This window comes from Perca flavescens, chromosome 14 (genome assembly GCF_004354835.1).
Source record: "Perca flavescens isolate YP-PL-M2 chromosome 14, PFLA_1.0, whole genome shotgun sequence".
Taxonomy (NCBI): domain Eukaryota; kingdom Metazoa; phylum Chordata; class Actinopteri; order Perciformes; family Percidae; genus Perca; species Perca flavescens.
The window spans coordinates 8,604,054-8,630,176 of NC_041344.1; the positions used below are offsets into that span (position 1 = coordinate 8,604,054).

A 26,123-nucleotide genomic window follows, 5' to 3' on the forward strand; every position below is an offset into this window, starting at 1 on the left:
GTTAACAAGAGTTTGCAATGGTTTGTTTGAAATACACACAGAAAGGAAATATAAGAAGCTTATTTACAGTCTTTATTTTTTACCTCTTGTTGGGCCAGAGTAGATAAAAGATAAAAGTAGAAAAAAAACAAGGAAATAAAATTACACTGAACAGAAATAAAAGTATCTTATCTACATTAATAACTTCATATTGTGCTCATTTTCAGGTTCATCATTGTATTTACAGGTTGGATCAGAATAGGTTTACATGGTTTAATCTTTTAAACACCTCATTGTTGTTGTTTTGCACATTGCTGCAGCTCCTCTTTTCACCCTGTGTGTTGAGCTCTCTGTTTTAGCTACAGAGTGGAGGGATCTCACTTCTGTTCCATCTTTGTTGGGAGTCGCACATGCACAGTACCTAGGTTAGGACTACTAGCCAGTCAGAAGCAGAGTATGAGGGCGGGCCATGCTAGCAGCTAGGCGAGCATTATAACGTGTGTTACAAAGTGACGCACGTTCGTCACGGAAGTAAAGGCTGGACTACATTAGAGCCGTTTGGAGCAGTTTGTGAACCGTGTTTTCTGTCGGTAAAACACCAACAGAATAGTCTGAGATGGTAAATCCCTTTGGCGGGGGGGGGGGGGACTTTGGGCTTTTTCACTTTATAAACCTATAACAAGCACAAAGAAGGAAAGGGAAAAGGCATAATATGAGCACTTTGGTAAATAGTATAGGATAAAATCGAAAGTTCTTTTAAGCACCGTCTACTTTCTGTTGGCACTTGCGGTCCCAATTACACAGTCGTTCACCTGTAAAGAGAGAGGAAACACAAAACATCAAAAATCCAAGTTGGTACAGCGAAATGCTACATTCAGATAGTTTAATACGGGGACATATTCAGTGTTAAAAGCATTTTAGTAGTCATTTAGTTCAAACTAGTCAGCAGACTTCAGGGAAATGGTGGAAAATAAATTTGAGGAAAATGGTAATACATTGAAGAAGACTTGAAGAAGACTTGAAAAAGAAAAGAAATAAACATCACTAAATGGGGCATTTTTGATCCAGAAGCAGGAAGAATTGAACTGTATCTTAAATAGCTTACTCTTTGCTTTCCTGGCTAATACAGTAACATAATAACTTTTCGGTGAAGTTCACTTTATCTCCAATTTCACGTCATGTTCTCAACGTACTCTTGTCATCTTATACCAGCTGTCTCATCAACAAAAAACATTAACCATAGATGCAACTGACCTTGCTGGCAAACCTCAGGGAGTTGAGGGTTTCCCCAAAGCTGTCCGGTTCTGGCGCGATGTTCACAAACATCAGGCTGGAATGAGGAAGACAGAAATGCAATAAGCATTAAAAAATAAGTTCGAAAGCCCTCCTTTCCTAAATAAGTTTCCCTGGGTAAGAAGAACCAGCAAAAAGCTAACAGAGTTATAATTTGTCTGCCCTGATTTGGGAGATAACCAGCTATAATATGGCAGCTGAGCTTACTTTTAATTAGCTTCTGAATTTTGGATAACACCCCTTACTGTGACGAAACGATAACACTGCATCTGCTGAAATCTCAAAGCTATGAAGACTCACGTTTTGCTGTTTCCTCCCAAACAGCCCTGCAGAAGGTAGGTGAGCTTGGAGTTCCTGTAAGGAACGTAGCTCTCCTGGAACACAAACAAATTCAATTTATGTCACATGAATACTGGAGGAAAAAAAAAGAAGAATGTTTAGCATTTTGTACCATGTAAATAAACCATATATCTTAGGCTTCACAGCCTCTGAACACAGCATTCAGGCTGCTGCTTACAGACCTTGTTGGCCAGCGCGCTGATGACGATGCCCAGGTTGGACAGGGAGCCGTTGATTGCCGTCATCTCTTTAAAACGCTCGCCCTGAGACTGACTCTTCAGCATTCTCTCGCTGCCGGCCAAGTCCACTAGGCACAAAGTGGCTATGCACACAAAAACAAACAAAATACATCTTTAATAAAACAAAAAAAAGAAGGTTTAACTACATTACACACGTACAATAAAATCATCTTATAAAAAGAGCACATATTACGTATGCAGAAATGGCAGCAATTTCAGACAACTGAACAAGATATCCCAGTTTAACCACAGATTTTTGATATTCTAAAATACACAAGTGAAACCACATTTCTGATTTTGGCATAATTAGCGAGGTTATACTCACACTTGCATTTGACATCCCTGCCAATGTTAACTCCCTCTATATCCAGCTGGAAGACCGAATGGGAGCGAGAAGAGCGGTCATTCTGGGCAGTCTGGGCTGTGGAGCGATTCTGATTGGCCAGCATAATCAGGCCGAGAACCTGGCAGGTGGAGGGGATCATATAGAGTTATTGTAAAGTAGAATGTATAAACAACATGGCATGTACATCGTTAACTGATGTATATTATACTTTGAGTATTTCTTTAGTAAAGTAACTTAAGCGACTGATATATATGTGCTTGCCGTACCTGATCCTCGCTGGACACCTTTTGGTAGGTGAGGTTGGTGATCGTCACCTCGTTGTTGGTCGACTTTCTGATCTCGTGCTCGGGCCTCTTGCTGGCCTTGCCGGTGTAGAGGAGGTCTCGCAGGGTCTCGTTGTAAATTTCAACAAAGCTGGCTGTGAAGGTAAACTGAGATAAAACCGAAATGGTTACAGGCTTTAATAACATTGTTCACTTTCCCTAGTCGTACTGGATCTCCTCCACACCATATGCCACAGTCCCGGGGTGCAAATAACACACGCACACACGCGCACACGCCTTGGTTTGTTTTGGTGGCTGGCATCAGCAGTGGCACAGAGAGAATAAATCTCCAGCGATGTTACGATGTGCTCCGGGAGAAATCACACTAGTGTGAAATTCCCTCGAGGAGCTCGTCTCTGTGCACCTGTCTTGTACTGTATTGGGACATTGTGTTGTCCTATAAATGTGTCAGAATGTACTTTCCATATAATGCATAAGTATCGGAATCAGTGTAAAATCAAAGTTCTGAGTATTTAGTTTTGGGGAATAACTGGTGTATTTAACACTGGCTATAAATTACAAACAAGTAAACAGCAAACAAAGTATTACCAAGTAACTAACACAGTAAAGACCTGAAATCCAGACAAAAAGCAGCCATCAATTTAAAAAGGGGATAGGTCCATGTTGTTGCTGTACTGCTGCCCAAAAGCAGCAAGGGAGAAAAAAAAAAAAAAAGTTCATTTTGAATACTATGACTTCCATTAGAGACGTTAGACACTAACCTCCCAGCCTTGTGCAGCCAGTTTCTCTGCTGCTCTGAAGATTTGCTTCACAGCTCTGGGAATTACACCCCTGTAGTCGTCGTACTCGCTTCCCTCCATAGTGTATGTCTTTCCACTTCCTGTCTGGCCATAGGCAAAGCAGCAGACATTGTAGCCATCCAACGCTGACTGCACCAGCAGTGAGATCTCTTCAAAGACCTAAAACAAGTTCACAAAATCACCATGAATTAGATTTTTTAATAACAGCCACATATTATTCACGTGTCTTATTTTAGAACAGTTTGTATTTATTTGTTTACCTCATGTTGTGAAGCCTGGGGGCCAAACACCCGGTCAAAATTGAAATTGTAATTCTTCTGAGTATCAGACGTTTTGCCCGTGTGTGACTAAAGAGAAGAAAAGGGCAGAGAGACTTATTTTTATGACATTGTGACATTCTCGACATGTGACATTTTTTCCAAAAAAAAACCTAAGATCCAAAAACAACTGCAATTACCACTTATTGCCAAAGGAGGCCTCCAAAGAAAACAAACAGGAGATCTTTAAGATCGCAACTTTAACCACAAACATGCCTTTATTTACAGATCTGATACGCAAACAGGATTCTCACCTCCTCTGTTTTGGCCAGTGTTATTGTCTTGTTGTCACTGACCGGGAGCTGAATGTGCTTGCTGAGGCCTCCCGCAACCAGTGGGCGCACTCTGCAGAAGACCCTGATGTTGCCCTGCATGAAAAGAGAATTTCTGCTGAATTAGTCAGATGGACAAATTAGTCAGTTTGACAAATTATTAGTCAGTGACAGGAGTAACATTTGTTTGGTTGTTTGGCACAGAATGATTTGGCTGTCTAGTGCTAACAACACAACAAAGTACAAAAATATATCACAAAAAAGAAGAAACAAAAGGAAACAACATCACGGAATAGCTGAAAGGCTTTTGAAGGTGCCGTTACTGGGCTGTTTTGAGCGGTTACACCACATTGTAACTTGCCTTGAGCTCCTGGATGGTGTTGTGGAGCCGCCTGCGCTCCATCTCCCCGGCATGAAGCTCGTCTTTCTGCTGGACTACGGTCTCTTTGAGAAGAGAGACCTCCTCCTCTGTGTTTGTGAGGGTCGTTTGCAGGCGGGCCAGAGCCGACTCCTGCACTGAAAGCTTCATCTGGACAGCAAAGAAACAAGAGAAGAAAAGACACAGCTAAATTGTGTCGGTTCCAAAATATGGCCATCATATTATCTCTTTTTAGATTATCTCAACTGCTTGATTGGATTTTAGAAAAGTAACTCCTAAGTCCTTTCTGGGTTGTTAAATACCCAGTTGTTTGCTAAAATAAATACCTATTGAATTTAAACAAGACGATTAGAGTATGACACTAGTTTCATTGAAGTTAGCCAGGTCAGGTCTGTCAAATGGCATATTATGTAATTAATTTCCCTTTGCGGGATTCTTCTTCATCTTCTGATACCACACACCCAAAATAACCAGTATGCTATTCCAGCAGCAGACTTTATACCTTGAGAGTTTGCAGCTCTGTCTCTTGGCTGTCTCGGAGAGTCTCCATCACCTTGTATTTTCCCTCTAAGTTGGAGAGCTCCTTTTCAAGAAGGCTCTTGATTCCAGACACTTTCTCCAAATCATTCCTGACTCCCAACAATGCCTGCAGCTCCTTCTCATACTCACTGAAATCACAGAAAAGAAAAGGACATTTAATATGGTTCCAATGTTAAATCAGGAACACTACAATATGATGAATTTAATCCAAATGAAAAGTTCCTTGTACCTGATCTGGTTCCTCTGCCTCGCAAGAGTTTTCTCCATTTCAACCACTTTTGTGTTGCTCTGGAGCACTGTATCTTTGAGAACCTCATTCTCCTGGTTTACAGACTTGATCTTGGTCTGGAAGTTACGGACCTTGCCCTCCATGTCGCTGACCTTGCCCTTCAGGTCCCATGGTTGACGTTTGGTGGCGCCACCCCCACCTGTACGCGACAGCATCATTTACAAGTGTGAGCCTCCCCATGTTTTCCTTTTTTCACTGGGACACTTTAATAGAGGAGAGCCATCGTTTATATTATTTGTAACACCTGTGAAAAGTGTCTGCTGTGAAAAATGCCTACTCTAAATAAAATCATTCACTTTGAGAACATCTCATCATACATTCATTAAAAACTTTCCCCCCTTGCACCAATATAGGTTGGTAAAAAATTAAAATCACCGTCATCCACGGTTTTACCATTCCATAGAGACGGTTAACATTACATTCCATCTCCAAATCATGGTTTCTCATTTGTTAGAAAGGACAATTAGCTCTAGTTATCCTCTGACATAAATAAAGCCATTAACTACATTACGTAAACATTAAATCACTTGATGTGTCATTATTTACTAAGTAACAAGAACCTTGTGGAATTGATCTCTCACCTGCTTTTGGGACAGTGGATGCAACCGGTTGTTTCAGGACACCTGATGGAACAGGAACATAGTTAAGAACAATATGTGAGAAATCACGTCAAAATCATTCATGCAACACCAGAATCTATTACCTCAATAAAAACCCTGTCCTTATGACGTCCAAAGCACTTCTGCACTTTCTTACTACCACTGCGTAAGCTATGCCACATGTGAAATAATGTCTATATTAGCCTGTGTGTAGTGATTTCTCACAAACAGAATGTATATTGTAATTTCCCCACTGGGGATCAATACAAAGTATACAATTACATTAAAATATAATACCCCAAATAAACTGCTCAATAAATGCGCATTCCCTGAAATCCTGACAAATGAATGCAGCGTATGCACTTTCATCCATCACCAATCAGACAGTTCATCTTACCTCTGGAGGGACCAACAGCCACAGTGGCAGCTCCTACAGCTCTGACCGGCCTAGCTGTGTGGGGAATAAAGTGAGAAAGAGAGGTATAGAATTTGTCTGAAGAGTTGATAATGTGTTTGATTACACTTTTCTAGAATAGATTTCTTTTCTAAAAGGTTAGAGCTAGTGACTTACAAATAGGCGCCTTCGTTGCTCCAACAGCTGGTCGCCTGCCACCGATGATTGTAGCTGCGGCACGTGGTTTAACAGGCTCTTTGTCCTTACATATCTTCTTCTGCAAACACAAAAAACACCAACATAAAAATAGAGCAATATTTCACTTTTTGGAGCTGTAACTATAACCTACTTTTTATTTTAGGGACACAGAAATGTTTACCAAGTCTATTATATAGGCTCTATTGATGACTCCCATTATAGATGCAACAACATGAATGCTTGACAACTGAATGCAACCTGATAGCGCACCAACAAATGATACTGTAGTTTAGTTTTAATCAACACCTTGTGACATTGTCACAACAAGAACGTAACCTTCTTTATTACATTGCACATGCTGTGTAATTGTTTAACATGCCTTAACAGTGTACAACATAATTACATTACAATTGGCTTCATGACCAAGAGAAGAACTCAATTTTACTGTTGAGATTTTATGTGGAAAAGGGATAGGACAACATCTTTGTGACGGAATTTATGAGCTGGTTAACAGGTTACTGTGCAGTGCTACATGCAGAGCAGCTTGAGCAGCAGGATAGACAGACCGAGAATAACGGGCAAAGACAGAAACGATGTAGATGAATTTTAGTACAAACCTGAGCAGGCCCAAAGTCTTGGCCATTCTCTGAGCTGCTGCTGGAAAGAGCCCTCTTACTGGTACTAACCGGCAAGCGGGACATGATCTGTTGAGGGTTAAGAGGTAAATATGATCAAGACAAAAACTAAATATTACAGAAAATATCAACCATTAACATCTCACTGTCACACGAGTTTCAATCAGGAGCATATTATTCCCGGTTTTCTTTTTCTTTAACGTTAGTATAAGCATCCCTTCCTCTGAGAAATAAATATCCATCCATGATCCTTTCCAACACCTAACGCCTATGGCTTACTGGAGTAAAACAAGCTTCAGAGCTTCGTGTCTCGAATACGCCCATCTCATCTCTACTATTTGGAAAAACAAAAAAGAGCTAGTCGAGCCCATATTGTCAGGTAAAACGAGTAGAGGATTTAGTTAACAAAAGACTAACAAATGAAGGGGTCTGTGATCGACCCCGCGGTCTGTTTTTTTAAGGAAAGCAGTGGCTTGGCCGACGTGAAACGCTCCAAGGTTACACTGATTAGACTAGCTAGGTCAAGCCTCTCTGTACCGGTTATCCTGGATTTATAAATTCTGCTTTTCTGAAACAGCCGCCAGGAAACAGGGAAACACAATAAAGCAGGAACAGCTACAAACACTAGCGTTACTGTATCTGTAGAGCCGTGCAGTGGGATGAGGAATAGGTTGCGTGAGTTTACAAGAAGCTAACGTTAACCGTGACGTTTACTTTACATTTGAAACTTTACATCTGCTGAAACATGCACATTTAATATCTGTCGACTCAAATACAAAATGAGTCACATATGAGCGTGTTATATATTACATTAGCTTCGACTGGATTAACGTTACCGTTTGCCATGTAGCTAGCTAACACTGACAAACCAACGTTCATGTTATTATCACTAACGTTAGCTAGCTAGCTTAGTGGTTGCCGTAAGCTTGAACATACATGATAAATAGTTACGTTAAACTACAGGGACTCAGTAACTATCGTTACTGAGCAGAGTTTTGCAACCCTCCTTTAAAACGAGATGAACGATGTAATTGGCTCAAAATTATCAAATCATTTACCTTAACTAAAGTTGAGTTTAGAAAAAGAGTGTCTCCAATCCTCTGTCTCCGGCCGTTTGAATTTGAAATTTTGAAATTGAACTGTTATGGTGGGCTCTTCGGGCAAACTACCGTGATTGGTTGAGCCAGCGTAGACCCCGCCTCCGCCTTTATGTATGCTTGGTACGGCGTACGGAGTGTCCCGCTTGGGCGGGATACACGTAGTTCAGAATCAGATTTATTGGCCATACACAAGGAATTTGACTTCGGTAGGTGTTAACTAATATACAGTGGCACTCATAAGTTTATGAACCCATGCTAAAGTTGACTAAAAAGTGGAATACAAAAATCTTCTTTTGGAAATTGATCTTAATGCCTTAATTAAAAAAATGAGGAAAAATCCAACCTTTAAGAACACCAAATGTTTTTGTGAATGAATAATGTAAATAAATAAATGTTCTTCCTTTAAAATACAGGGGGCATACGTAAGTACATCCCTATGTTAAATTCCCATAGAGGCAGGCAGATTTTTAATTTTAAAGGCAGTTATTTCATGGATCCTACTATGCATCCTGATAAACTTCCCTTGGCCTTTGGAATTAAAATAGCCCCACATCATCACATACCCTTCACCATACCTAGAGATTGGTATGGGGTACTTTCCATAAAATCATCTCTCAATGCAAATCAAACTACCTAATAGGTTAACTGAAATAAAACCATGCCAATCTGAGCCAGGTGAGCGGTGGGGGTAGTTGGTCTGGAGTGGGGGAAAGGGTGTGAGTGTTTCCCTCTCAAACCTGCAGTTCTACTAACTACTCTCCCCCAAAACTGGTTTTCCATGCATTCGCACTGGCCAAGTGACCGTAGGAACTGGTAGAAGTGGCAATAAGGGAGTGACCTTTTGTGATGATGACACAAAAACTTCACAAGAATGTCAGGTGTGATTAGATGGCTGTGTGAACCATAGACTGTTATGTGTGAACACAAAAGGCCTACACTGGCAAATTGAATGGGCAAAGTTGTCTGAATGCCAGTGCAGACCTTATTATTGTAACATTGCCATCTAACCGCCACAATATTTTGTTATGATACCACAGCCATTTAGCCTGCTGCTGCTCTTTTTAATCAAGCAGGTATAGGCCTACCTTCATGTGTGCATGTACAAATAACTGTGGTAACCCACTTTTCTATTAAATATTTTATTTATATCAAAGTAAAACACAACACAGCCAACTTTAGACTTAAGACCTGTTTACAAAAGTAGAAGGCATGCTAAACAGTGAAGTTAATACAATATTAAAAAGTGCAAGTGCAATAATAACTAATGTGCATATGAACTTTTAGCAAGTGCACGTATGTGCATATGAACTATTTACAAGTGCATGTATATGTGCGGCAAAACTATTTACAAGTGCAGAAACCACACACACACACACACACACACACACACACACACACATCTTTAGAAAATAAGGGTTGATCACAGGTCCTCCTGCCTTGGTGCCAGCCTGTTGACGCTGCACAGGAGAAAGGGAAAAGAAAAAATACCCCCTCCTCAGTTTTTATTTTTTGTGTGCTTATATATATTTATATTTACATTGCCTGCATGCTGTAGTGTTTATGCCGGCTCTTTACTTGCTTTCTAGGCCAGTAAATTCTCTGCAGACCATTTGCTTTCACATAAACCGCAGGACACAAAATATCAAACCTCCAGAGGCTTTGATCAGATATTTGCGTGTTAATGTTACAGCAGATGATGATCTACACAAGAGTAGTGTTGACAATTAGCAATCCCTCAAACCTGTTGAAACGTTTCAGGACAACACCACGTTTCTGCTGAACTGAGACACATGTACTGCATCACTTCTTCATAACAAACCTGGTGCCAATACAAATATTTTTCTCTTTTACAGCACAATTTCACTTGTTCAAAACACTAACTTTAATTGTGGAAGTTATTGTCTTGGACACTCTTCCCTTCTCAGCATGTGGATCCCCTTACATTGTTAACTGCTTCCCTTCTCAGTTGTTAACCACCATGGAACAAACATACTCCGCTGATCCCCTGGCTGTTGAAATGACCAAATCACAAGGCTGTAACCATAGATTTTATTACCTGTTCAGAAAAACAAGTGATCTTTCTCACCTTGTGTGTCAATTCTAACAGGGCGTTTACAATTCTTACTCAATAAAAAAAAAAAAAAAAAAAAAAAAAATCAGACAGAACTTGGGCCTCAGATTTGATCAAATCAGGAAAAAAAAAACATAAATATAAATACTTATTAGTACCACACAGTCTTGATTTAAACAAAAAGAATCTGACAATTGTGTTTTTTTTTCATCATAAACTGTTTTCCAACTTTATTCTCCTTAAGGGAAGATGAGCAAAAGGTCTAACTGTGCATACAGTCTGCAAGAGTGTAGCATAAGAGGGCAGTTAATAACTGCAATTAGGAGTATCAGTAATAACAATAACAAGAATATTGAGAATCTGTTATTTTTCATAAAAAAAGACAATGAAATACAACGGAGTATACATGAAGACAAGCAGCCATTTGTTAGACTGCTTGAACATTTTGATTGGGTAGAGATAGCTTATGCACAAAAACGTGGCAGCAGTGTCCCAGGTCACCGAGCTATGTTTCATGTTACGTTATTCAATCATTAAGATATACTTTTAAATCATTTGTTGAAATATTAATGAAGGAATTATCATGGGTGATGAATGTTGAATTATTTTTTTTTATGTTGTAGTAGTTCACTTTTGCACAGTGCCACAACAGTCTTGTCTAATAAGCCTAACGACAGTCCCTGTTAATGATTCCTACAAATTAAACATCCTGTTAACTTGGCTAAACCATTTCAGGTTACATCATAATTTGAACGAACATCACCATGGGCAACGGGCGAGCGTGGTTCAAACTGCAGGAAATGTTAAGTCGTCGTACGTTACAGAAAGAGAACAAATATTTTCTCAGGCCTGGATTTTAATCATTCTTTTGCAGACTTTGTTGAGCATTGAGGTTATGGTCCATTCAGCACTAAAGGTGACCTGGGACACAGACAGTGATTTGGTACTTGTTAATTTGAGTTCCTTTAGTTTTCATATACACTTGACACAGGACGTACTTCCCTTTTACAGGTGAAAAAGTCTTTTCTATCTATTTTATGTACAGCATACTGCAATACAATAATGCCTCAGATCGATAATGTGGATAACATTTGCAATAGGTATAATGAAAGTAGTAATAATATGTATGAAAACTTCTTTTAAAAAAAGATTGATAACAGTACCTATCAGCCATTTTTTATCACACAATCGTTATTTCCAACAAGTTGGGCTGTCTTTACTACTATTGGAGAATAGCAGACTGTCTTTCTGTGAACAATAACAAAACAAAATAGGACAAAAAAAACTCTGTTAGGACTTTTCTCTCTGTTCCCTTCACATTCATGCATCACTTTGCTTTCTCTCTGAGTTTTCACACGTTTCGGTTGGTAGAAAAATACATACATATAATATATTTAAAAAAAAAAAAAAGTACAATAATGACAAACATAGACATGAAGTACAAGCTTCATCAAGTGCTTTCTTTATGATCCCTCCCACCCCACAAACCCCTCTTTTCTCTCTTATTTTTTTCCATCTCACTCTGCTGCAGATTCGTATTTAGTGCATTCTTGAACAGGTCTTGATCAATACTTTGGGCTCCGACAAAGTCGGTTCCTCAACTCCTCGCTGTCTGAGGGGAGGGGAGCGTAAATAAGGACATCGTGATTTGGAAAGTGAACACTTTGAGATTCAGCCCCAGGTTTTAGCCTGATCCAATAATATACCTAATTTTCTTTCTCCTGCCCCTCTTCTCGGTTGTCAGAGATGTCATTCAAAAGCCAAATCCAAACTTATTTCCTTAGGTCTTTCCCTACAGTCTGATCCTCGTTGATTTCTTGTCTTGTTTCTCTCCCTTGTTTTGGCTTGAACTAAATAATGGAGTATGTTCAGATTAATGTGATCTGACTGTGTCCAAAAATGTCACCATTCTCTGGACCATAACTGTGCAGAGAGTAATGTCATTTTTAATTTTACAGATATTTTACATCTTCATCCTCCAATGGTGCCTATTGCAAACAATGCAATAAAAAAAAACAGGGAAGGGTCACCAGTGAGCCTCTTTTTATCAAAATACTCCGAGCAGGACTGCTGGTTTTGGATCAGTGTGTTAAGTGTGTTTTACAAAGCAACTAAGTTGACCACTGATCCATTGACCTAGAGTTGAAGAAAAGGTGAATTAGACTAAACATGCTTTTGAGAAATTCAGGTCTGGATTTAATTACTATGTCACTCATAATGATATAAAAGCCAAAAGTGATCCAGATTATGTTTTGGTTAAGTCTTCACAAACTGGAGGAAATGTGGCTCCAGTCTGAAGTATAATTAAACCACCTGTATCAGTGTGTCTTAGACCAGCATTTCTACCAAGAGATCCTTGGCACAAGTGGGCTCAGGAATCGAGAAGCACATAGTAAAATATCTGTGTTCTAACAAGTAATTTAATGTTGTACTCAGCATTAGAGCTTCTTAGAATGAAGGAAAAGACCTGGCATTGGGTGGATTTTACTTGTATTGTGGCAAACCAGGGGAAACGGGTCAGCCAGTCCAGCACAGGGCGCAGGTACATAGACTCAGACTGGGGGAAGTGATTGAGGGAGTCTATCTGCCTGTGCAGGTGCTGCAGCCACTTGGCACCTGGCACTGGTCACACCTGCAGCCCATCAGGTAATCAGAGGGAAGGTGTTAAGAGAGCCAGCCCAAGGCTGCAGGGGGAGAGGAGACAGTGAGCAACAAAGGCCCAGGGGAGTAACCTGTTAGGAGCTGATGGTCAACGAGGCTATTGGCCAGGAAAAGACTAACCTCTCCCTCTGCTTAAATCCTCCCAGGACTACACCTTTTGAAGGCTGACCGACCCCAGATGGGAAGAAACCTAAGCTGCAGTTTGTACCATTACCCTTTTGTCGAGCTGCTTCATTAAAGAACACTTTAAGCCGACTGTCTCTGTTTCCTATGTTCATTGGGAATCTGGCGTTCATGTCCCCTGGGTTGCCACAGTATATTTGAACATCACATTGGTAAAGTTTTCCACCCTATGAGCCATTTTTTTTTCCTGCTGAAGAAGACTATAATACTGAATATAGTTTAACTTTACTTGTATGGATCTTTTTACACTGCTGATGCAATTAGTAATTCCATGAACGGAGCGGGAAGACGCAGCCTATGAGTTCATGTGCTCCACCTGTATGGCTGATGTGGAGACGGTGAGGCAGAGGTCTTTGTGGGCCACTGGCAGGTCCGCCACAGTGACCGGTTTGTACTGGATCTCGCCGGCTGACACTGTCTTGTACTGGTGCAGGTCAAACGGGCATTGAACCACCGCTTCCGTGGGCTGCTGGTAGCTGCCTGGGGGCCCAGGGTTAGGGTTCTGGGTGTTGTTGTTCGGGTTGGTCTGGCTTTGGAGTTGGCCCGCTCTGCCCACACCTCCTCCACCAGCACCTCTCCCTCTGCCGCGGCCTCGGCCCCTGCCTCCGCCTGGCGTAAGGCCCTGGGCCTGCTGAGCAGCTACTGTCGCTGCCACGGTTAGCGGGTCGGGGTTGTGCTTCCTCATGTGTTTCATTAGATACGTCTCCTAGAGTTGGGGAGCGAGAGAAGTAGAAGACATGGTGTCAGAACTACATTTGTTCTCTAATCCTGTACAGTCTGTCAACTCGGTCCTTATGCATCTTCTTTTGTCATAGTAAGACCAGAGTCAGCACATAGTGTGAATATTAGGTCTGATGTGTGATTGACAAGTCTGCGAGCTTACTGAGGTATAGGAACGGTTACAGAGGCCACAGGAGAACAGCTTGGCATGTTTGACGGTGTGTGTGGACAGGTGCACCTCCAGGCTGGCAGCATCTGTGTAACCACGGTTACAGTTATGGCATTTGTACGGCTTGTCTTTGTTGTGCTGCCGACGGTGAGACTGTGGGGAGAAAAATGACTGACATTAGCCCCATCAATCAATCAATGTTTTCCAAAACACACAGTGCTTCAAAATCGGATGTTGACAGTATCACAAAATTATCTGTAAGAGCCATTTGATGTTCTATTTTTTAACACACTTTTATTCTTCAAACAGTGAACAAAAATAATTTGATAAGAATATAACTTGATCTTGACTTCACTGGAAACATTTTAAAGTCCTTTAAAAGGTCGAGACACACCAAGCCGATAATCGGCTGTCGGACAGTCTGGCGAGGTCAGTGACTCGAGTCTGTTCGGTGTGTTCTGTGCTGTCGTCCGTCCGAGGGCCCGTCGTCGTCTTTCATTTTGGCCGATTTGACATGTTGAATCGGTGGGGCGGGCACTGCTGGCAATCAGACTCAAATGACCAATCTGATTGGTAGAGTGCTAACCCGGAAACGGGGAGCAGGATGAGCGTGACTAGAGTCTCTCAAAATCTGACGAAAATCATTTAAACTGACCTTTGTCGGATCTGAAATGCAACTGCATGGCCTATTTTTTCGCGTAAAATGTTTTCAGAAACACTTTTCGGTGAACTATTTTAGTACAATGTGAGATCGTATTCTGAACAAGCCGCCATGACAGTCTGGCTTTGAATTTCCAGAGAAAACAGACCCACGTGACGCGTTCGTCCAATCAGTTGATGGTTTTCATTTTTGGGCGAGAATACAGATGTAGTGTGTCAAGATCTTAAGACAAGGGGTGGCCTCTAGCTCACCCAGTAAGAGCGAGTCCTGCAGTCTTTGCTGCGTGTCATCCCCCATATCTTTCCCCCTTTCATATCTATACACTTTCAAATAAAAAGGGAAAAGCCCCAAAAAATAATCTTTAAAAAAAAAGTCTGATTTTTTTCCGAAGCCTTACATGGAACCTAAATATAAAGTTTACTTTCACGTTTTTTGCCAACAAAGAGAAAGAACAGGTAGGCAAATCAAAGTCTTACTATGCCATCAGGTCAGCAGCAAGAATCAAACCTGTGAATGTGTTTACCTGCAGGTTGGACAACTGAGTGAAAGCTTTTTCACAGCCAGGATTGTTACACTTATACGGTCGGTCACCGGTATGAATCCTGAAAAATCACAGTTAGAAACACCATTAGTTTGTTACAATATACATGATACTATATTGCTGCACTTGGAGAAAGAAAACGAAAACGAGTGAGATGCATTCATGTTTTCTCTTATCCAAAGCAACATATTGTACATACAGCAGTGTTATGCCAATTCAAATGCAGTGTGCTTATTCTTTCTTAGACATCTATCACTTACCATCATTCAAAAATAAAAGTAAACATATTAAGGGTATTTTAATTGCATTAAGATCATAGTTTAGTAGCTCAGCTTTCCCCCTACTTAACCTTCCCCAAAAGGCAATTCCTTTTGATAGGTTGTTTTATCTTTATGTGTATAAGAAGATGTGGAACATGGCGCTGGACTGGCAAATAGGGGTGGGGGGAAAAATCTATACAGCATAGTATCGCAATATTTTCCGTGGCAAAACTGTATCAATACATAGATGCCAAGTATCAATCTATTATTATATATGTGTTGGTCAGTTTGTCTGCTTAACAATCCCATTTTGCAGCAACAAAATTGAAGTGAGATGAACAAACAGAGAAATGTATCTTTTTAGATAAAACAGATGTTGACAAAATTTCCTTTGGGGACATATTTTGAAAATGGTAAAAATTTGAAGTTGGAAAAAAGGTAATAAATTGCAATAAATAGCAGAATATTGCAATATGTTTAAAATTGCAATAATATCTTATCGTGACATAAGTATCGTGATGATATCGTATCGTGAGAAACTCTGGTGATTCCCACCCCTAGTGGCAAATGTGGCATCATTAAAAAATAAATAAAATTAATTTGATTTATTAAAAAAAACGATACTGTGACAAACCTCTCGACTACACAGCATGCCTCCCAAATTTGAGAGATGTTATATACACACACACACACACACACACACACACACACACACACACACACACACACACACACACACACACACACACACACACACACACACACACACACACACACACACACACACCAACTAAAGGGCAAAACGATGTAAACAACCACAATGTCACAACTCTCTACACACCTGCCCCCATACATGCACACATTAAAAACACAACCAGCCATTCAGACCCACCCAGCCCGGACCAGTACCAGTACCGTGTGTGCTGCTGTAGGTGACTGAGCTGCCTGAATGTTTTCTGGCAGTAGGAGCAGGCGTAGGGCTTGGCCCCGGTATGGATGCGGATGTGCTGGGACAGGTAGCTGGAGTTGGCAAACGACTTGGAGCAGTGGGGGCACTTGTGGGGCTTGGCCTCAGTGTGGTTTCTAACACGGGCAACCAGGATTGGAGGGGTGAGGAGGTGGAGGGAGAGAAACAGAGAGAGAAACAGCGAGAGATTTTTAAGCTACAGCATGACCAAACTTCACAGTAAAATGAAGACCAAATCATGCGTTAGAGTGAACAGGATCTGGGATCCGTTGATAATAAATCACTAGGTTTGAAAGTGTGCTCTTTGTGCTGTGTCTGAGTTGTGAAAACACAGAACAAAAACATACAGCGGGCACAGTCATGCTTTTCTCTTTCTCTCTCTCTTTCGCTCTCTCTCTCTCTCTCTCTCTCTCGCAGTCTCTCTCTCCAGTGCTGCCCTGCTTTGAGTGCAGTGTGAGTGTGTCTATGAATGTCTGGCTTTGCTGCAGCTAAATTGTAATGTAAATGCAATATGAGTGGCAGGCCAGTGGAGCGCATCTTGGTGTTGTAAAGTGAATGGCCTGAAAATTGCCGTGCTCTGGGCCCAAGAAGCCCCAGAGCATGGCAATAGGGGAAATGAAAACACGAGGGAGGTGAATGACAAGGTCAAACGTAAAATTACAACATTTATCAGAGTCTTGACTGCATGAATCAGAGACAGGAGCTTTTATCACTTACATCGTCACACATGGTTACGTGTATTACAAGTAAAACCATTCTAAATAGTGGTTTAACAGCTTTATCTGTTTTGGAAATATGATCATGAGGGTGTATAAAACATGTGGGCTGACTCAGGGCAGTAAAAGAATGGCAAAGGCAAAGAGGAGCTTGCATTGTCTTAAAAAAAGGAAATGATCATACACAGTTAGAACAAAATGTGTATAGTCACACTTGTATGATTAAAATAACAGACCTAGGGCCCTATTTTAACAATCTAAGCGCATGGCGTGAAGTGCCTTGCCCAGGTGCGTTTAGGGCGTGTCCAAATCCACTTTTTGTCTTAAGAGAAAGTGAAAGGTCTCCAGAAGGTGCCTCAAACAAAAGAGGAGATCTTTGAAGGAGTTGTGTGAAAGCAGAGGTGGATCCAGAGAAAGTAGAATAAATATGATAAGCCAAGATAGTATCATCATCAGGATGAGATGAACGCAGAGAGAAAGTTAATGCCACCACCTGCTAAACGGAGGTATATTTCGGTGGTAACTGGAACTGTAAGTTGCCCTATTCTATTCAAACACTGTAGCACGCATCAACCCGGGCTCTTTCGTATTCCGCAAAGGCTTGTTAAGCGATCAAAGCAACTGTTAAATTTAATGATTAAGCTGCTGTCCTGTCCATTAATCAGTTACCAGAAAGGAACCAATCTTCATTGATAAATACATTAACAATAACAAGATTAGAACTGTGATTTAATTTAAGTTTCCTACAATTGTTGTACCTTCAAAGGTGATGCTTAGACTGTGCAACAAGACATTTCTGAACTGTGAACACTCTCCCAAAAGACTCTGACTCATCCCCAACTCACCACCCCTTCCTCCCTTCATCAGTCACCATACAACAGGCCAACACACGTGCTTTAACAACAGAAGCCACAAACACACTAACACCCACACACCACTCAGTCCAGTACCGTGTGTGCTGCTGTAGGTGACTGAGCTGCCTGAATGTTTTCTGGCAGTAGGTGCAGGTGTAGGGCTTGGCCCCGCTGTGAATGCGGATGTGCTGGGCCAGGTAGCTGGAGTTGGCAAATGACTTGGAGCAGTGGGGGCACTTGTGGGGCTTGGCCTCTGTGTGGGACTTGGCGTGGATCTGCATGTCTGACTTGCTGAAGAACGTCACTGCACACATCCGACACCTTGGCAAGTGAGGAGTAAGAGAGAGAAGAGAACCTTCATTGGGATTTAATGTAGGCTTACAGTACTTTCCACTGACAAGCAAAGACAACCCACTCCTACAACCGCAATGGCTGCAGCTGATTGGACGAATGCGTCATGTGGGGCTGGCTGCTTCCTGATTTCAAAACCGACCGTAATGGTGGCTCGTTCGGAATACAATCTCTTATATTACGGAAATAGTTCACCAAAACGTGTTCCTGAAAACATTTTGATCCAGAAATAGGCTATGCAGTAGCTGAATCTGTCTTATTTCAGATTGACAAAGGTCAGTTTAAAAGATTTTTGTCAGCTTTTTAGGGGTGTTGAGCTGAGCCGGCCTCTCCTCATTTGCATAAAGTTGCCTGGATTCAACTTTATGCAAATGAGGAGCCGGCGACTCAACGCCTCGCTTCTCCAAAGTCCCCGCGATCCTACCAGAATGCATTTCATGGCTGCTACCATAGAAATGAATGGGAAGCGTTGAAATGATGCTGACAATGGAGTCTATAGTGTCTATTTCAGCAGATGACCTGTTCTAAATGTTCAATAAAAATCTATGATGCCAAAAAACAACAATGCTTTTCTCTGAATATGTTTCCACTACCTGTAGGATTTGGGTCCATCTTTGTTGGTATGCTCATCCTCATCATTTGACAGGTCATATGGGTCAGCAGTGTGGTGCTAACACAACAACACCAACATATTAGTTATGATTAAAGGCACAAACATTGACAATCCATGTTGTGTAGACAGCTAAAGACGAAAGACTATAAGCAAAGAATACATCTGCCCCTCACCTGTCCACCAGCAGCGAGGTGTGCCAATATTAGTGCATCACTTCCTGGAGGGAGGACCCCACCCACTCTGCCCAACATCTGTTTGCTCTTCCTGCCTCGCTTTGATGGAGTTGGCATGACAACTGCAGGAGGGACAGCAATGTCCTGCTTCTTGTCTGGAAACGAGAGAGAAGTCAAAAGACAGGAAGGGAAAGGAGGAGAGAGTTGGTGAGTGCCGTGTGAAGACAGCATCCAATACATCTAAAAATCTGACAAAATCGGTCCCACACATCACATACATGAGTTGTCATGAAGGGGGTGCTGTCTTGGTCAGGAGCAATACCAAATCTTACAATTGTATGGACATACACACGTGTGTGTGCGCTTGCATTTTGTTTGAATGTCACAACACAGAAAAAGTCAGAAATAAATAAATGGTGGTTGGAAAACAAGAATCCAAATGAAATGAGATGTGTGTGTCTGTCCTTTGATTCATTTTGGTCTCTCAGGAGAGGAAATGTGTTGTTCTGCGGAAAAACAGGCTCTTATTACATCAAACTAATAATAATTCTATCAATTCTCTTCTATCAGTTTGTGTCATGGTGCCCTTGAGTGATGTGCTTAGTCAGACCTAATCCACTAGAGCGGCTTGATGGCCAACGATGTGTACAGTGGGCAGGTTTTAGCTGTGAATTTTAGTGTTCGAATTGCGATGCAAGGCATTGCTGAAAAAGCTAATATTTTCCTCAAACAAAAAGGTGTGTAAAAAAAAAAAAGAACTGTCAAAGAACTTTGACAGTACTTAATACCAGGTTTTTAACTAACTGCTGTTTGACTTAACACGTTGAAATGGCTGAAGTGACGGTGAACTGCGCCCGTGCTTTACCTGTATGTGAGGGGTGCACTGCAGATACTATCATGGTGGTGGCAGTGGGGTGTCCAGCTACAAATGACTGCGTGGAGGCATTGGGGACCAGTGTGCCTTGAGGGGTGGTGATCACTAACCCGGCTAAGAGGAAAAGAGAAACTGTGATCTGGCTGTTGGTCAAAACAAACATTTTACATTAGGATACCATTCCTACTAAAAGCAGCTAGCAATAGGTGCACTGTCCAAATAACCTGCATTACCAATATTTAAAGCCACACAAATACTTATACCTTATACTCAGGTATAAGGGTCGAAACCACAGCACTAACAGACTTGTCATGATGCTTAATTGTGAACAAATGAATCAGATCAATATTCTTTAACAACCTATACCTTAGACTGCCCCTAAGACACTGCTTAAACTGATATTGAATAAGAAGAGACGTATTAATAGAAGGAAAACTGTTTAGATCAGCATTTTGTAGATTTGTAGCAGCAGCAGTTCAATATTCATGGTGTTCCTCCTGACTCACATGCACCCATGTTATAGTGATTCCAACAAACAAATAATATGATGATACAGAAATGTAAAATGGAGTGCGGGATGCCATGATTAGGCAGGAAAAAAAAAAAAAAAAAAAAAAGACAGCCTACTCACCTGCAGTCATGATACCTGTCGAGGAAACAGGCACAACGGTGATGTTCTGGGTCGTGTGCGCCTGGTGCAGGTGTCCCCCGAGCGCACTCATGCCGCCAGGCCCACCTAGTCCTGCGGTGCTCCCACCTCCTTCCTGTTTGGGGACCAACCGCAACCCGGACCCTGAGTCCACTGAGCCGGGGATGGCGAGCACAGCCGTGGGGTAGTGGGGGGAGGAGGTGGTAGACGCAGAGGAGTGAGTGTAGGAGGGGACGTTGGTCTTCTCTGGACCCATCTGCTCCTTTGCCTTGTTCAGGAACATAGCGTTCTCGATCTAGATAGGGATGAGTAGAGGGGGCGGGCCGGTGGTAAGAGGAATGAAAGGAGGAAGGGTGAAGATATAAAGAGAAAAAGAGTGCAAGATGGGTGAGGGTAAAACATTGGGAGATGTAGGATAAGAGGAAGTGAGAACAGGGAAGGAAGATGAAGGTTGAAATGCACGGGGAAGGAGGCCATGAGAGATGAGGAAGACAGCCAAGGTGTAAAGAGACAAAGAAAGGAGAAGAAAAGAAGAAGTGGTATGACGGTAAACAAGGTGAGTCATGTGTATGAAGGCCAGGCAGATTGGAAGAAGATGAAAAGGAAGAGAAAGGAAATAAGAGGAGGAAAGAGAATAAAGAGGAAAGGATGGAAAGGTAGGTAGATACAAGGGTGGAGGTGGAGAACAGGAATCGAGGATGGGTTAGGTTTACACAAGGAAAAAAAAACAGGAGCAGACAGAGGTGACGTAGGCGGCGAGGAAGACGGGTAAGGCAATAAAGGTGACACAAAAAATGTGTGATGAAGAGACAAAGGAAGTAAGAAGAGAAAGGGGAAGAAGACAAAAGCAGGGGGAGAACGAAGGGTGGGAGTTGATAATGAGTTAGATCCATGTAGGGAGAAGACCGCGGATGAGAAGGAAATGGGAGAGAAGAGAGAACGAAGGCAATGTGAGATGCAAAAAGGAACCAGAAAAAAAGGAACAGATGGGTGGAAGAGATGAGAGGGACAGGAGTGATCATATGAGCAAGTGAACCCTCCCCATGTCAAGAACTCATGTTCAAATAACTTTTATGTGAGATTAAGCGAGCATTGTTCGGTTGTGTTATTACATGTTCAGGGTCAAACGATAGTCTGGTGTTATGTCATATTTGAAGTACTTCCATAAACAGTCAATATGATAAATCGCTCCTGGGTATCTTTTGACAGCACATACCACTATACCATGTGTATTTCCAACAATAAGGTTGTCTCTACCTGTCCTTGTACAGTGGGGACGGGAGACCAAAAGTATGATGAGTTGAAATGGGAATCGTCCATTATTTCTGTAATTAAAAAGCAACACACTTAGAAAACACCTGTCCTCCTCCTCTTCCTCCTTCTTACTATGCTGTTTAAAATTATTTTGTATTACTTTCATGTGAAACGAGACCATGCGTGGCTGCATTTCAATCATCTTAGTTTGTTTCCTTCTAGGATCCTCTCCTCTGTTTGCTGAGACACCGAGCATCAGTGTTTTAGGATCAGTGTTGAGTACGAGCCCTATCAGCCTATGCTTCTACATTTTAATTGTGGCTGGTGAATGTGTCTACTATATCAGCCACTTTGCTAGGCAAGTAAGTAAAAGAAGTTAAAGATGGCTGTCACACAACTGACTGTTACTTTACTGAAGGTAAAAGCTTTTAGGTTTATGATGTTCAGTTTGTTTGTTTTTAATCATATTTGACCAGATTTACAGAGAAGAGGATGTGAAAGGAATCAGGCAAAGATGTTCAATCCCAGGGGGGAATGAATATGTTAAAAAAAATAATCTACAGGAGCATAGAAGAGACAAGAGTTGAGAAATGATAATAATCAGTCTTTGAGGCTCTTGATAATGTTTTGTAACACAGCCCATGCACTTCCTCACTAATCTCCTACACAGTTTGCATTGCGATTTACAAATTACACAATCTTTGAGTGGTTACTTCATCATTGTTGAGTCTAGTTTTGGAGTGCAACCCAATGCTGTGTCAAAATGTTGTAACTATGTATCGCCTGGAAAAATGTAACACAGAGGCACGTCCTTCTAAACTCTATCCTAGCACAGTAGATGTTGGAAATAATTCTTTCTGAGAATGCATATGGTTTGTTGACGACAACACTCACTGTTTAAAAGACTACTGTTTATCTTTTCATTATCAAACCTCTGATCTTCTGTTTCCCGATCATCTCCCACTGACACATAGGCAACATGTTTTCTGTAGCACAAAGAGGGAAGTTTCATAGTTTCATTGTTCTATTTGGGCATGCATTTGCAGTTTTATTTCCACATACTCTTGCTAATGTTACAGACCAATCGTGAAATACGTTTTGAGGTTTAGTTTTCTGTATGCATGTGAAGATTGTGAATGCCATGCATAGCCACATAGCTCACATACCAAGAAAAGCAAGCATGTTATTGTTAGTAAAGCTGAACTGATATTTAATATAACTCATAACTGTTACATTCTTTGGGGGAGTATATGCCCATGAAAAATTTACTTCAACATAACAACATAATACACTTATAAAATGACGTTAAACTCTGAAACAACTGAGGTAAGGATATATTTCATGCAAAACATTCAGTGCATAACTCAAGGCATGTTTTATGTTGTTTTCGTGAGCCTCCTCTCCCCCTCCACTATCTACAAGTACATTAGTTCATTTCCCACATGCTGCAGCTATATGACAATTTAGAGCCATTATAAGTGTAATACAAAGTCAATGTTTTAGTGCTCTGAGAGAGCCATGTTTGACGAAGGACACTAGCTGGCTCCAAAACTGTGGTACTGCTAGCTGCGGGCTGACGTTAGCAGTGATAAATTAATTCTTGTTTAAACAAATTTGTCATAAATCATTTACAACAGGAAGCCCCTTGCAAAGCACTCAGCACAGAGGCGTAACACTGCACCTAACCAGCTGCCAAGAGCTTAATGAGATATCTGGGTTGTAAACAAACATGGCTAGCGTTAGCTGGTTAACGCAACAAGACTAGGGGGAGCTAGCTAACTTGCCTCCATTAATTTTCTCCTTTTGTTCGCTGGCTTGCTCTAGCTAGATACATGGAGGCCTGTATATTGATATGCTTAACTAGCTTGCCGCTAGCTAAGTAAATACAAACAGCCTTGCTCGCTACGCCTCCATTCCTCACTCCCTGCTCATCTCGCTGAGAGAAAATAAAAAAAGAGAAAAAAAAAAGTCTCGAATAAAAAAAAAAACGAAGACAGAAAAAAAAACGTCGACGCCGTCGCTACTGTAGGAGACGCAGCTTCATGCAGACTTCCGGCGGTTGGGACGACGGTGCTCTCAGACACACTGAACCAAACAGTTAATTAACAACGGACTAATTAACTCCTGTGTTAATTACCGGTGAAATCGATTCCCAGTCAACCCCCCCGGATCCTCCTCGGGTCGGGACAGTTGGGAAACTTTGTCCAAATCCTCCCCTCAAACCCCTCAGATATGCCTTTTTTTTCTTCGTTTTTTTTTCCTTTTTTTCCCTCCAGCTCTCCTCAGCAGAATCAAGTCAGTCAGAGGTAAACAGTAGCGTTTCCGGTCACGTCTTTTCAAAATAAAACCCATATTGATAACTTCGATTGCTTTTAAGTAAAAACAGTACCAATGTTAAATTCTAAAATGTATTCACGACACAAGTGGTCATTGTAATAAAATACAACAATTGCCAGTTATATTTTACCTGAGATCATTTAGGCTAATAATATATTGATTGTCTACTTGTCAGCAGGTGACTGCTCTCCATTTGTAATGAAGACTGTTGTTCAACAAAGTGTCAAAAACAAAAACAAAAAACACACAAATGCGTGTATTTCTCAGGCGGTTTATGTCTTAATTTTGAAGACAAAATCCTCCTACTTCCTGCATCCGCTATCTCTAGCTAACTTGACACAGCTTCCAACGTCCGTACAGTGGTTTCCGGTGTATTAATGATCCCGTATGCAGTGGGTTTAGTAGGCTACATCACTAAGGTGACCTATTAATATGTACATTTTGGTCTTAGATTGGACGCTATATGGCTATATAATTCAGCATATGCAGTTCTCAAATGCATTTAAATAGCCACCATTTAAAAATACCCCTTTGCTGCAGTGTTCATGCATCCTTACTATATAGTATTATTTTCCATTTGCATTTAGTTTATGTCCACATAAGCTGATATAGAGTTTATTTCACAGAAAATGACCCACTTTTGTTATCATGGCTTTAGCATTAGGGTGAGAACAAGGGCTGTGTTTACATGGTTACTAGTTTGAATCCCTAGACAAAAATAAATAAATTGAGATTCAACAACAGGAACAACTGCGCCAGCAAGTTACTCTTGGGCAAGGCACTGTGTTCCAGTAGAGCTGAACAGTGCAAACAGTAGAAAACTGCAGCTCCCAGGGAAGTGCAAGTGTGAACTAGACACCTAAAATCAACATTCAGCTGACAGATCAACGAAAGGAAAACCTTAAAAATGTGTAGGAAAAAAAGTTTATTAGGCCATGCATGTGACAGCTTCTCCATGGGGACTCCATATAAACATTATGCTGATACAATTCAACACAACGTGCCCATTGATGAAAACCAATCAACAACAAATAAGCTTAAACCAAGCACAAATCAAATGTATAAACAGAAGTGCGTGAGTTAAACAGAAATACATAAAGACTAATAAGTAACATGTAGTTAAATATAGGATATGATTATTCTGTTTTTAGAAATAGTAAAGGACATACATGGTTTCCCTTTTGCAATGTAATGACAGCTAAAATTTGTAGAGCTTTGTAGAATAACAATTTCCAGAAAAAGAAAATCTGAACCTGAAGTTCACAGACAGTAATTAAAAAGCAACAATGTGCCATAATCCTTGGCCGAACTTCGCTGCTGAGTTGAAATAACACAGAAAACTGATTATAGCGTAAATACATTTATGGTGAAACACAAAGTTAGTTGTTAATGGTGACCTGTGAAGCTAACATTGCTACACTGATACTGCATTAAATATCAAATATATACTGTATAAATACATCTATATCCACACGTAGTGCCACTTCAGAGTATGATTACACTTAAAACAGAATTTCAGAGGAACAAAGATCACATTTCCTTTTTTAAAGCTAACGGAAAAAAATCTCCTCCTACTTTGGTAATTCCACAGTAAAGTACAGCGTCCTGACTTAAAACATATGCAAGAATAAATTACAGTTAAAGTGTGACTGACAGGTATGGATGTGCATGCAAAATAACCTTCACATAAATTTAATTGACCTTCGGAAAAACTATTTCAATACATTTGATTTGGCTGTGCTGTAATCAGCAGGGCAGAGAACACAGTGACTGACGGACAAACAGTGAGGTGTATAGGCGGGATATCATGGAGGAGAAATAAAAGGACTATTATAGTTACATTTAGTGCCATACATCATACAGCTCAGTCAAACTAAATCAGACATGCAATTCATTTTCTAAATCTAAATGTGTTGTCCATTGTGTGATTCCTAAATGTTTAAATACCTTTTGATGTCTTGCTGATCCACAAAAACGTTTTGGCCCAGAGCTTATGATGGACGGTGACAGTGTAATTAGGGTTATGATATAAGGCAAGTTGCAGCACGTTTTAGGAACACTAACAC

General features: G+C 41.0%; 2 protein-coding genes across 9 annotated transcripts; both read right to left on the bottom strand.

Annotated features, from left to right (window-relative positions):
• Positions 1-482: 482 nt before the first annotated feature.
• On the bottom strand, positions 483-8,063 carry kifc1 (kinesin family member C1). Of its 2 annotated transcripts, none has more exons than XM_028597558.1 (17): positions 7,962-8,063; positions 6,886-6,972; positions 6,248-6,347; positions 6,074-6,127; positions 5,659-5,700; positions 5,018-5,216; positions 4,751-4,916; positions 4,231-4,398; positions 3,852-3,965; positions 3,541-3,627; positions 3,242-3,439; positions 2,463-2,627; positions 2,176-2,314; positions 1,794-1,933; positions 1,573-1,646; positions 1,234-1,309; positions 483-791 (listed from the first exon to the last, which is right to left on the bottom strand). In XM_028597558.1, the coding sequence occupies exons 2-17, from the start codon at positions 6,967-6,969 to the stop codon at positions 747-749; spliced, it is 1,851 nt and encodes a 616-aa protein (XP_028453359.1). In that variant the 5' UTR covers positions 6,970-6,972; positions 7,962-8,063; the 3' UTR covers positions 483-746. The 2 variants fall into 2 exon arrangements, with proteins under 2 accessions (XP_028453359.1, XP_028453361.1); XM_028597560.1 differs by lacking the exon at positions 7,962-8,063 and adding an exon at positions 7,840-7,901.
• A 3,846-nt stretch (positions 8,064-11,909) lies between these two features.
• znf384a (zinc finger protein 384 a) lies at positions 11,910-24,009 on the bottom strand. Of its 7 annotated transcripts, none has more exons than XM_028597681.1 (12): positions 23,858-24,009; positions 22,653-22,706; positions 21,724-21,791; positions 20,449-20,761; positions 19,809-19,931; positions 18,944-19,098; positions 18,751-18,827; positions 17,903-18,127; positions 16,185-16,352; positions 14,992-15,070; positions 13,802-13,960; positions 11,910-13,624 (listed from the first exon to the last, which is right to left on the bottom strand). In XM_028597681.1, exons 2-12 carry the CDS (start codon positions 22,699-22,701, stop codon positions 13,214-13,216), a joined length of 1,827 nt encoding a protein of 608 aa, XP_028453482.1. In that variant the 5' UTR covers positions 22,702-22,706; positions 23,858-24,009; the 3' UTR covers positions 11,910-13,213. The 7 variants fall into 7 exon arrangements, with proteins under 7 accessions (XP_028453482.1, XP_028453485.1, XP_028453483.1 ...); XM_028597684.1 differs by having other exon boundaries at positions 22,615-22,706; XM_028597682.1 differs by lacking the exon at positions 23,858-24,009 and adding an exon at positions 23,505-23,851.
• Positions 24,010-26,123: the final 2,114 nt, after the last annotated feature.